At 45.3% G+C, this 12,711-nt stretch overlaps 1 protein-coding gene across 2 annotated transcripts in view; it reads left to right on the top strand.

The window, feature by feature from the left end:
• The window catches only part of LOC141126579 (uncharacterized), a 927,381-nt gene extending 916,777 nt beyond the window's left edge, over window positions 1-10,604 (top strand). The window contains exon 10 of one of the 2 annotated variants that reach the window (XM_073612498.1): window positions 8,508-10,604. In XM_073612498.1, coding sequence (XP_073468599.1) covers window positions 8,508-9,455 — 948 coding nt within the window. In that variant the 3' untranslated portion in view covers window positions 9,456-10,604. The remainder of the gene's footprint in view (window positions 1-8,507) is intronic. The other variant, XM_073612499.1, reaches the window with a different exon arrangement.
• Window positions 10,605-12,711: the final 2,107 nt, after the last annotated feature.

Here is a 12,711-nt window from a genome sequence, read left to right as displayed (position 1 = left end):
GCTCAAGACGTGGAAGCGTAGATGTCCCTTTAGAGAGGAGGAAGAGGAAAGGTTATTTAAGGTTCTGTGGCTGGATGCTTCCCTAGCTCAGGTATCTAAGCACTTGGACCTCTCCTTTGATGTTTCTGGCAACATCCGGGATCAAATGGATAGGAGGTCAGAAACCTTGCTGCGCAGGGCCTGGGACGCCAATGCAGCAGCTATGGGGCCTGCATTGGCTTCCGCCTGTGTTGCCAGGAATGCGGACGCATGGGTCTGTAAATTGGTAGACCATGTCTCGCGTGGGTCCAAATCCAAGGAAGTATTGGATTCCCAGGAGGTGATCGAAAAGGTGGTAGCCTATCTGGCAGATGCAGCAGTAGAAACTGTAAGAATGACCGCAAAATCTGCAGCCCTCTTGAACGTTGCTAGGAGAGTTCTTTGGGTGAAAACTTGGGATGGGGATTATACCTCTAAGTCACGTCTTTGCGGTATACCCTTTGAGGGCTCCCTGCTCTTCGGAACCGGTTTGGAGCAAGTCCTATCCTGGTCTACAGAGAAGGGCAAAAAGTTCCCAACCAAACCCAAAAAAGACAAGGTTAAAAAAAAATTTCGAGGCCCCCCTTCAAAAGACTGTTTTAAGCATAAGAAGGAGATGGGTAGGATGTGGGGGTTCGAAAGGGCAAACAAAAGGGTGGAATCCTTTTTTCGGGCCTGAACCTTCCAACAAAGAAGCAAAATGATGCCAGCCTAAAGGTTGGTGGAAGGCTCTCATGATTTCTCTCGCAATGGGACAAGATTACTCAGAGCCCATACATTTTAAACCTCATAAAAGAGAGTTACAGGTTGGAATTCCTGTCCATCCTTCCTCCAAGCTTTGTGCTTACTTATCTCCCCAAAGACCCACAGAAAGCAAGGGGCCTGTTGGAGAGTGTCTGGGAGTTGGCGGGCAGGAGGTCATCATCCCTGTTCCAGCAAATCAGATTGGCAGGGGGATTTATTCTCACATATTTGTGGTTCTGAAACCCTTAGGCAAATTACGACTGATTATAAACTTACGGAAACTGAACAGGTACTTACAGTACAAGAAATTCTGTATGGAAAGCATTTACATGCTCAGGAGGCATCTCCAGGGGGGTCTTCATGGTCACGCTAATTGAACAAAAAATCTGAGGGCTGACCCCTAACATGAAACACCTCCATCTCTAAATAGCAGAGAAAACGGACGTCGCCCCTGGGACTTTAAATGAGATGTTCATGGTGATCAAAGGGTAAACGAGTGTAAAAGTCAAAATTGGTTTATTGAGAATAACAACATCATCTAATAACAGACATGAGCATGGGTAGACAAATTCATAAAACAGCAACATTGCATTGTGGTCCCAAAAACATAGCCATAATAAAATAGTAATAGTAATACATGTGATACAGATATGCATGATACATCTCTAACCCGACGCGTTTCGCGAGCTTTCCTCGCTTCATCAGGGGCTGATGTGCATATCTGCTGTCTGTAAGAAACAGATAAAGTATATATTAAAGTATCGGTTATGATTGGGCAAAAGCAAGGAGCCTGAACCCATCATCCCATACTTACTAGTCAAAACAAAGGCTTCAGAGACTGAACCCAAGTGGGGGTCAGCAGAGCGCATCTCCCCCGGGAGCTGAAGAGGCAGAGAACCCAGCATTGAGGACCGTTCAGTCTCTGAAGCCTTTGTTTTGACAAGTTATTAGATGATGTTGTTATTCTCAATAAACCAATTTTGACTTTTACACTCGTTTATCCTTTGATCACCATGAACATCTCATTTAAAGTCCCAGGGGCGACGTCCGTTTTCTCTTCATGGTCACGCTAGATCTGAAGGATGCGTATTTCCATGTCCCCATTGCCCAGAAACACCAGAAGTTTCTTCGGTCTGCGGTTCAGTCAGGGCAGGGTGTCCAACATTGTCATTTCAGGGCACTCCCCTTTGGCCTTGCGGCCAGTCTGAGAAACTTTATGAAGGTTCTCGCTGAGGTGGTTTCTTTCCTTCACCTCCAGGTAGTAGCCTTGATTCCTTATTTGGATGATATGCTTATTTCCAATCCAGTTCTGCAACATTTCCGGTCAGACCGGGACAAGGTGATGGCCACCCTAGAATCCCTATGTTGGATGATCAGCCGGGAGAAGTCCTCCCTGGACCCTTCGCAGTCCAAGGTGTACTTGGGATACCTAGTGGACTCGTTAGCTCAAAAGATTTTTCTTTCCTAGGAAAAGATCATAAGGGTGCGGGGGCAGTGTCCACTCTCCACGAACCCAGGAGGGTCTCTTTGAGGTCCATCATGAGAATACTGGGGTAATGACATCATGTATTCCAGCGGTACCCTGAGCCCAACTCCATTCTCAGGTTCTCCAGGGATTCCTTCTCTCCTCCTGGGACAGGAGAAGGGAATCCCTGGATGTAAGGGTTTCCCTCCAGGGGAGGTAAGAGACACTCTCTGGACTGATGGCTCAGTCCAAGCAACCTGTCGGGGGGTCGGTCCTGGGCCCAACAAGATCTGTTGAGCGTGACAACCGACGTGAGTGCTTGGGGATGAGGAGCTCACTTAGGAGATCTCTGCGCCCAGGGTCATTGGGACCAGGGTCAAAGCAGGGCCTCCTCCAATTTCAGGGAACTCCTGGTGGTCGGAATAGCCTTAGAGGTTTTTGGGGACCAGATCTGGGGTAGAGAAGTACAGGTCTTCTCGGACAACGCGGTGGCAGTGTCCTACTTAAACCATCAGGGAGGAACAAGGTCCCAGAGGTTAATGAGATTAACCCAGGAGATCCTAGAAGAAGCAGAAAGGAGAATCCTCTCAATTTCAGCGGTCCATATAAGAGGGACCTTCAATATACAGGTGGACTTCCTCAGCAGGCAGCTTATTCACGAGGGAGTGTGGGAGCTAAACAGCGAGGCGTTTTCGCAGGTAAGTGAACACTTTGGCAGACCGGAGCCAGATCTGTTTGCTTGCAGAAAGAACAGAAAGGTCCGGAAGTTCTCTCTCGCCAGGGAACAGGGCTCCCAGGTGGTGAATGCTCTAGCCCAGAGCTGGAGGTTCAGCCTGGCATACGCGTTCCCTACCTTGGTACTCATCCCCCAGGTGTTACAAAAGTTGTCTCAGACAGACTGTTGTCTCATTCTAATCGCACCCTGGTGGTCAAGGAGGGCATGGTTCCCCACCCTAAAGAGGTGGTCGATCGCCCCTCCTTTGAATCTCCCGTCCAGATGCAATCTCCTCTGTCAGGGACCAGTTCTATATCCTCACCCAGGGTTCCTTTCCCTGACTGGCTGGTGCTTAAGAGGGAGATCCTCAGGAATAGGGGGTGTTCAGGAAAGGTGATTGATACCCTCCTGCTAAGTAGGAAGCCAGTCACCAGGCAGATTTACGCTAAGGTTTGGAAAGTCTTTTCTCGTTAGACTCAAGCTAGAGAAGGCACTCTCCAAATGATACTGACAGTCCTGGACTTCCTCCAGGAGGGGGTTGACCAGGGCTTGGCAGTCAATACTCTCAGGGTTCAGGTCATGGCCCTATCCGAGTTTTTGGATAGTAGACTCGCTCTGAACTCTCTCATTAAAAGATTTTTGTTAGCCAGGGAAAGAGTAACCCCGGTAAAGACAAATAGGTTTCCACCGTGAGACTTGTACCTGGTATCTGGTACTGGATGCCCTAACTAAAGGGCCTTTTGAGCCGGTGGCTCAGATTTCAGTTAAATTCCTTTCCCTTTAAAATGGCCTTTCTTCTGGCAATTACGACAGCCAGGAGGGTTGGTGACTTACGGGCTCTGACAATTAAAGAGCCTTTTTTGTTGCTCCTAGAGGATAGGGTAATCCTCAGACAGGATCCCCTGTACCTGCCTAAAGTGACCTCAAATTTCCACAGGTCACAGGATATTGTACTTTCCTCATTTTGTGAGAACCCCAAAAATGAGAGAGAATTTAATTTGCTAGACGTCAGACGATATCTACTTGTCTATCTGGAGAGAGTTAAAGGCTTTAGAAGATCCAGCCATTTATTGGTTAGCTTCTGTGGCCAGAGAAAGGGTCTGCAGGCCTCCAAACCGACTTTAGCTAGGTGGATAAAACAGATTTGGTGGCCTACGAGTACTTGGGTAAGCCAATCCCAGCTCACCTTAAAGCTCACTCGACTAGATCACTGGCGACCTCCTGGGCAGAGAGGGCAGGCGCATCAATTGACCAGATCTGCAGGGCAGCCACATGGTTGAGCCAAAACACCTTTCTGAGGCACTACAGGGTGGAGCTGTTGTCACCTCAGGACCATGGCGTTCAGCAGAAAAATCCTACAGGCGGTGGTCCCACCCTAAGGTAGGCCTGAGCTTCTTGTCTCAGGTGTGCCATCCTGGAAGATGACTGGAGAAAATTACCAGTTACACTTACCGGTAATGGTGTTTCTAGGAAATCTTCCAGGAGGGCAGGCCTACTTCCCTACCCTTAATTGTTGGTGATGTTCAATTCTCACAGAATGTACCCTCTTGCACTGTTGTGGGCTAATACATTGTCATAACTGAGGGACAGAGGGAAGGGTGGGGCCTTTGAAACTCTGTTGTTGATTGTATTTCCTGTCAGGTGAGACCCGTCATCTCAGGTGTGCCGTCCTGGAAGATTTCCTAGAAACACCGGTACCGCTAAGTGTAACTGGTAATTTTTTTATATTGGACGTGACTCTCTAGAGTGGAGATTGGTATCTTATCTATGGCTTCTTTGGTCAAAGGTATCATCTGCCAGTACCTCCTTGGTGAGGTCCAAGGTTTACCGGGCTGGTCTCAACCTCTCTTAGTTAATCTACTTGGGGCATCCGATATGCATCAAACTTTGATACCTCGTTGAGCTTGCTAAAATCATTACACAGCCACCAAGTCCCATTGGGTTTCTGTTATCAACACAATTGGGCTCAATTATTTGTTCTGAAACTCTTCATTGATATAGATATTTATTTTTTTAAGCATTTTGCAAACTTTCTGATTCCACTTTCCTGTGTGCCTCAGGAATGAGATGGGGTTTACTCTGACCTTCACATTGGGCACCCCGGTAAGACCTGGCAGTACTGAAAAGATTTATCCATTTTCCTTTTAAAAACTCTTTTTACCTGCTGTGTTTGTGGCTTAGACAGGGTGGTGGCAACTAGGACTAGGTCCACCCCATACAGGGGTCAATTAACCTCATCCACGGCAGCTACCTGCTCTATGTCTTCCCAGGGATTTATTATATTCAAGTGATACGTTTTGACAAGGCTTTTATTTTTTAGGTTGGTGTACTTTTATAACTTCCCTCACCAACCCTTTCTACCACCTCCAGTTGCCCCTGCCACCTGACAAGGAACATACTCTCCACTGTGGGTATGGGCACAGCTGCACAGTCCCAACCTTGGAGTTGTCTAAGCTTGGTGGACCGGTTTGATAACCTTCTCTGCTTCTTGTGCCTATTGGAAATGTTTCTTTTCCAGAGGCATCACCTTAGCAATTCTTTCCCTCATTTGGGTGATATGTTGCACCACTGTCTATCCCAACCATGCTTAAAAAGGTTGTAAACCTCCGAAAAAAATGCATAATGAGCTAGTATGCATTGCATACAAACTCATTATGAAATACTTACCTCATAACGATACCCAGAATTGGCGTCAGAAGGTTTTTTCTGATGTGAGACTTTGGGGGGCTTTCCCATATGCTTTTTCGGTGTGCCACATCGTGTATTTCCATTAGTTTGGGGGTAGAAACCTATTTAGCCCTTAGAACTATTAAGGGTCACATCTGCCCTGTCTGTCCTTTTTTCAACATTCTCCTGCTACTAATTTAATATTATGTACTTGCATTCAAGGGGTTTCAGGTGCCCCCCCAATCCATTCAGCCCCACTCCAATTGTGAAAGCTAAAGTGCCTCTAAAAGCTAAAACAATTTTTACCTTAATGCATTACAGGTAAGTATACGCCTGTTTGTTTAACCACTTCCCACCTACTGTATAGTAAAATGATGGTGGGCGGGATGCACTCTCGTTCTGGGATGGCGTCATATGATGGCGCTCCAGAACCACCGCTCTTGTGCGCTCCCGTGGGTGTGCATCGATTTGGGGCCCACGCATGTTCCTAGGACATGGCACAACCACAATCTCAGTAAAGAGTCGATGACGTGGCTCTTTACCCATGTGATGGGCTGTGTCCAATTACTGCTGGTCACATGTAAACAAGGAAGTGCCGTTGATTGGCTCTCCTCCTATCTGTCAGTACATTTTGCAAATAACTAATTTTTCTCCTTCACTGATGTGCGCTGATGAGTTGGCACTGATGGGCACGGATATGCCGCACTGGTGGGCACTGATAGGTGGATGCGGCACAGCGACATGCCGATCAGTGACATCTTCCACAGGGGAGATCTGTACAGGTAATCGGGGCACTGATTATCGGTGCCCATCAGTAACGCCAAGCCTTTACCCATCAGTGCCTGCCATCAGTGTTGCTCATTAGTGCCGCATCCATCTATCAGTGCCCACCAGTGTGGCATATCTGTGCCCATCACTGCCAACTCATCAGCGCACATCAGTGAAGGAGAAAAATTACTTATTTGCAAAATGTACTGACAAAAACAAAAACTTCTTCGGTCGTCTTCTGTCTTCGGTCTTCTTTGGTCTTCTTCTGTCTTCGGTCTACTTTCCTTATTTTTTGCTAAAAAAAACAAAACAAAAAAATCCAACAGTGATTAAGTGCCACCAAAAGCTCTATTTTGTGTGGGGAAAAAAGATAAAACATAAATTTGGTTACAGTGTAGCATGACCGCACAATTGTTCAAAGTGTGACAGCGCTGAAAATTGGCCTTGGCAGGAAGGGGGTGAAAGTGCCCAGTAGGCAAGTGGTTAAAAAAAAGTAAGACTTTAAAGCTAGTACTGTTGGTGTTACAAAGGCCAACATTTTTAACGTATTTGGGACATATTCATGACATTGTTCTCCCATTTGGTAACCTTACTTGTGGACATCACTTTGATTAAAAGGTCACAAGGTTGTTATGAAACCAAGAATCTCCTTTTTTACCCAAACTGGTCTCTGCTTTTCACCCTAATGAAGAGATTGCATTCCCCCCCCCCCGTGTCTGGCACTAATTCACCCTAATTAGATCTCTCCCTATTGTCTGAAAGTGGTGGGGATGGCTGGGGTTTTCCCATTGGCCACTGCTCTTCCTTTTTATTTATTTTTTTTTTTTTTCCCTGTTTGTTATTTAAGAAGGACCTAAAAAGGTTTTTCAGGTTCCAGATCCACTATTTCTAAGTGGATTGGACAGATTGATTTGCAGGCCTATGAGCTGTGTAACAAAGTAACTAATTTTCCTGGTAAAGCCCACTCCACTAGTAAGCACTTTTTGGGCTTTTATATCCTCAGCCTTTTGTGTCTCAAAACTGTAAGGCCTGGTCTTCTGTTGGAACTTTCTTTACGCTTTACAAGGTTGAAATATCGGCCAGTTCATCCATTTTGTTCACCCACCCATGAAACTTCTGCTGCAGCCAGAACTAATTTAATTTTGACAGTGTCCCTACTGCAATTAAATGTCAACTTCCATTCTAGTACTGGTTGCTAGGACACAGGTGAAATCTAGTCAACAAGGTCACCTAGGAGCCCCTTATTTTACCTTCAGCTACCAGCTTGGGAAATCTCATTTGTGATGAGAACCTGTTGGGAGTGGAAAGTTTCTGTGGTCAGCGTGTTTTTCTTCGGCATGTCGGAGGGATCTACATTACTGGATTAATTTATTTTTGGGTTTCTTGTTGTTTGGAGTTTTTTATCGGTATTGTGTTCTTATTTGCTATTCCACTTTTTTTCTTGTAAATGAGTACCCTGGCATACTATGTACTCTTTACATGTATATGTATGGGGGGGCTAAATAGGGGTTCCAGATTCTGATAACACCACTGGACCAGAGTTATGTGGAAAGGGTCCTTGTCCTCATCAACATGGGAGCATGGTGCTTTGCTAGGGGGCTTCTAGCAGAGTACTCTTCCCACGTTGAGGGCATGTGGCCTGGCATAGTTCAGGTGGAGAGCGACTGCTTGCTAATCCCCCTTTTTCTGTCCAGCTAGGATGTGGACATAGATAAGGATCTGCTATGGATTTTGGGGGGATCTCTCTTACAATTCATACCAGACCCTCATCAAAGATAAAGGTCTAGTATGAATATTGAGGGGAATCCCAGCCGTTTTTTTTTTTTTCCCCCTAATGTCACTTTCTCTACATCCTGCCCTACATGTCTTTTAGATATACTTTATATAACAATGAAATTTTAGAAATAGAAAGCAACTTTATTCATAGAATTATGACCTTCTTCTTTTTTTTTTTTTTTCTTCAGGTTAATTAAAACACCATGTTGGTTTTTCTAAATACTACTTTATAGTAAAGTCCAACCCATTCCAACGCAAGAGAAGTCATTCGAGAAGATTTTTCATTTTGGGATTGTGATAAAGGTTTTACAGTGAAGGGAAAGTTTATCACGCATCAGGTTCACAATGGAGGAGAAGCCGTTTTCGTGTTCTGAATGTGGCAAAGCTTTTACTTGCAAGTCAAATCTTATCAACCACCAGAGGATTCACACTGGAGAGAAGCCATTTGAGTGTCCCGAATGCGACAGAGCTTTTACACAGAAGTGTACTCTTAACTTACACATGAGCATTCACACTGGAGCGAAGCTGTATCATTGTTCAGATTGTGGCAAAGATTTTAGGCTGAAAGCAAATTTTATCACACACCAGAGGGTTCACACTGGAGAGAAGCCATTTCAGTGTCCTGAATGTGACAAAGCTTTCAAATCAAGGGCACAGCGTAGCAGACACCAGATGATTCACACCGGAGATAAGCCGTATCCGTGTTCTGAATGTGACAAAGCTTTCGTATCCAAGATGAGGCTTAACGCACACCAGTGGATTCACACTGGAGAGAAGCCGTATCCATGTTCTGAATGTGATAAAGCTTTTACAACTGAGAGTAAGCTTACCACACACCAGAGGATTCACACCGGAGAGAAGCTTTATCAGTGTTCTCAATGTGAGAAAGTTTTTACAAGAAAGGACCACTTTATCCTACACGAGAGGGTCCACACTAAAGAGAAGCCATATCAGTGTGTTGTGTGTAAAAAAGATTTTTCAGATAAGTCACACCTTCGCAAACACCAGAGGATCCACACCGGAGAAAGGCCGTATCCTTGTTCAGAATGTGAAAAGGCTTTTACAACGAAGCAAGACCTTATTAGACACCAGAGGATTCACACTGGAGAGAGGCCGTATCAGTGTTCTGAATGTGACAAAGCTTTTACTGCGAGTGAACCCCTTAAAATACACCAGAGGACCCACACTGGAGAAAGGCCGTATCAGTGTTCTGAGTGTGATAAAGCTTTTACACAGAAGTCAGATCTTGGCTCACACCAGTGGGTTCATATTAAAGAGACCATCTTGGTCATCAAAATATGACAACAATTTTACAAGCCAGAGAGGGCTCATTACACACCCAAATGTCCACACTGGAGACAATTTGACAATTGTTTTGGAGAATCATCAATAACTTAACTATGGTTCCTTTATGATTCTCCTACTTATCCATTTTTGTGGGACCTTTATTGAACGTGTAATGTATTTGCATCATTCACTAATTGAGCTGTGTTCCCAAGCAGTCTTTTTAAAAAAATAAAATAAAAAAAAACACTGCCTCAGTACCGGAGACTGTATAGTGGTCAAGTGGCATCTTGCCAAGCCACCAAAGCGTCAATTGGAGATATCTTTTCAGGGTCTGCTGGCTTTTGCTACATTGGTCAATCTTGAGGGCTCCAGCTGGGCCCACCCCTCCTGTTATATGTTCCACCTCCTTCCATGTTTCACCTCCTCTCATGGATGACGGCTTGGCAGCCAGGTCTGTAGCTGAGACACCAGGTAGGGAAGTCTCTGCTCAGTGGGAAAGCCACTTCATAAACTGATTTAGGACTTCCGACACCCAAGTTGCTGTTGTTTTTTTTTATGGGATGTGCTCGAAAGTACCACTTAAGACCAGCTGGCCATTTGTGTTTCATCCAGTTTTGCCACAAGTCTTAGGGATTTCATCAGGTGAAGACTGGATGTCCTCTTCATCTTATTTATGTGTCTAGCCTTTGTTCATCTCCGAAGACTAATCAGATCTCTTGCAGTTATATCGTGTGAACTTGCAAAGTGCGGAGTGTGTGGTCATAATCCTACAAATTTGGAAAAATTTGGATACGCATATTTTTTTTGTTTCCTTGACCTTTTATTGGGAATACATAGTAAAAAAAAAAAAAGTAAGCCTTTCCCTGTAATATATCCCTTTTCAGTGGTTATGTAGTTTGCGTACTTCCATACTTTTTCCTGAAAAATAAATAAAGTCTGCATTTGTTTGCCCAAAGTGAAAATCCTGCATTTTACATTAGGAGAGCTTTATTCTACTTCTGACACTGCAATGTGATGCACACAACCTTTGTATAAAGTGTTAGTATACCATTGAGGTTGGATGGACACAAATTGGCAAAATCGTGACTTTCTCATGGAATTGTGATTTGAGATACTGGTAGATGCATGGTAAGATTTATCATTTGTTTTTTGTTTTTTTTACACTTTTATTCTACACTTTTTATTTTCTCTTGGTGGGTCTGGAAATATTCAGTGGAGACTCAACCCCCCCCCCCCCCCAGGTATCTATGCAGTATAAGGTAACTTCTAATAGTGATCTATTGCTGGCTGAAAGTAGAATTGATCTATTGCTGCAGAAAGAAGAACAGAGCTCGAACAGATCTGCCCCCCCCCCGTATGAAATGGGAGTGTCCTGACACCACTTGTGACATCATTACACTCCCAATGTAAACAGAATATAGAACCATTCTGTGTGTTTATTTTGCTTTTAGAGCATTCTCCTATAGAGTCATCTGTAAAAGCATCGAGAGGCCAAAGCCTTATCATTTCATCTCCTGGGCTTAGTGCTGGATCCCGGCTGTCAAAAACCCATCGGGACCCACAGGAGGTGCTCAGATGGGCGCTGTTGTAAAATGGCAATGGGGACTCCAGAGGTTAACCTTGTCGTTTTTCTTATTTTTCTGACTCTGCCGGTAGATCCGTTATCTTTCTACTTCCTGTCGGAGGCCATGATTTCCATCAAAGATGGCAGTTGAAGGAGTTGGGACAAACCAAATAACACTGCTAGGGGTGCTTATAACTGCCACCTTTATTCCTATAAACACCTGTTGCTATAACTGCTTTAGAAGTATTAGGTAAAGTTGGGCTTTATGTTTTTTTTTTTTTGCCTCTTACTTAAAGCGGTAGTAAACCCGCACCCTTTTTTTTTTTTTTTTTAAACAAAAAAAATCTGCAAGGCAAAGGTATAATGAGCTAGTAAGCAGCGCATACTAGCTCATTATGAAATACACACCTTAGAACAAGGCGCCGGTATCTCACCCGATCCACGCCGAGGGAGCTGACATGTTGCCTTGGCGTGTCTTCCGGGTTTCGCGGCTGTGAGTGGCCGAAGCAACGATACGTCACTCCTGCGCACGGGTGTCTTCTTCCTGGCAAGGTCTGGCAGTTCTGCCGGACCTTCAGCCGGGCCTTCTCAGCACATGCGCCACATGGCAGCACAGTGGTGTAGTGGATGGCAGCACAGTGGTGTAGTGGGTAGCACCCCAGAACACCTTGTCTCCATGTTGATGGGGACAAGGGCCTCATCCCCACAACTCTTGCCTGGTGGTTGTGGGGGTCTGCGGGCAGGGGGCTTATTGGAATCTGGAAGCCCCCTTTAACAAGGGGACCCCCAGATCCCGGCCCTCCCCCCTGTGTGAAATGGTAAGGGGGTACTTACCCCTACCATTTCACTAAAAAACTGTCAAAAATGTTAAAAATGACAGTTTTTGACAATTCCTTTATTTAAATGCTTCTTCTTTCTTCTATCTTCCTTCGGTTTCTTCCTCCATCTTCTTCTTCTGGTTCTTCTTGTTCTTCATACGGTCTTCTTGTCCGGCATCTTCCTCAGCTGCGCCGTCTTCACTTCATCTTCTTTCCTCGGGCCGCTCCGCATCCACGATTGGATGGGAGGCTCCTGCTGTGTGAATCTTCTCCTCTTCTGACAGTTCTTAAATAATGGAGGGCGGGTCTCCCCGCCCCCCTCTGACGTCACGGGGAATGCCACAGGGAAGTCCCTGTGCGTCAGAGGGTGGCGGGGTCACCCGCCCTGCGTCAGAGGGAGGCGGGGTCACCCGCCCTCCGTTATTTATTTATTTCATCCAATTGTGGATGTGGAGCGGCCCGAGGAAAGAAAATGAAATGAAGATGTCGGACGAGAAGACTGGATGAAGAACCAGAAGAACAAGAACCAGAAGAAGATGGAGGAAGAAACCGAAGGAAGATAGAAGAAAGAAGAAGCATTTAAATAAAGGAATTGTCAGAAACTGTCTCTTGTCATTTTTAACATTTTTGACATTTTTTTTGTGAAATGGTAGGGGTACTTTTGTACCCCCTTACCATTTCACACAGGGGAGAGGAACGGGATCTGGGGGTCTCCTTGGTTCAGGGGGGGGGTGCTCTCTCATCCCCCCTCCTCTTTTCCTGCGGCCTGCCAAGTTGCGTGCTCGGATAAGGGTCTGGTATGAATTTTTGGGGGTACCCCACGCCATTTTTTTAAAATTTTGGCAGTCAGGGGTCAGGAGTGGCTAATGCATAGTTCAGGGGTCAGGAG

Source organism: Aquarana catesbeiana, linkage group LG02 (assembly GCF_042186555.1).
Source record: "Aquarana catesbeiana isolate 2022-GZ linkage group LG02, ASM4218655v1, whole genome shotgun sequence".
NCBI classification, from domain to species: Eukaryota; Metazoa; Chordata; class Amphibia; order Anura; family Ranidae; genus Aquarana; species Aquarana catesbeiana.
The sequence above is the reverse complement of the archived record's forward strand: the minus strand, read 5'-3'. Positions and strand labels throughout refer to the sequence as shown.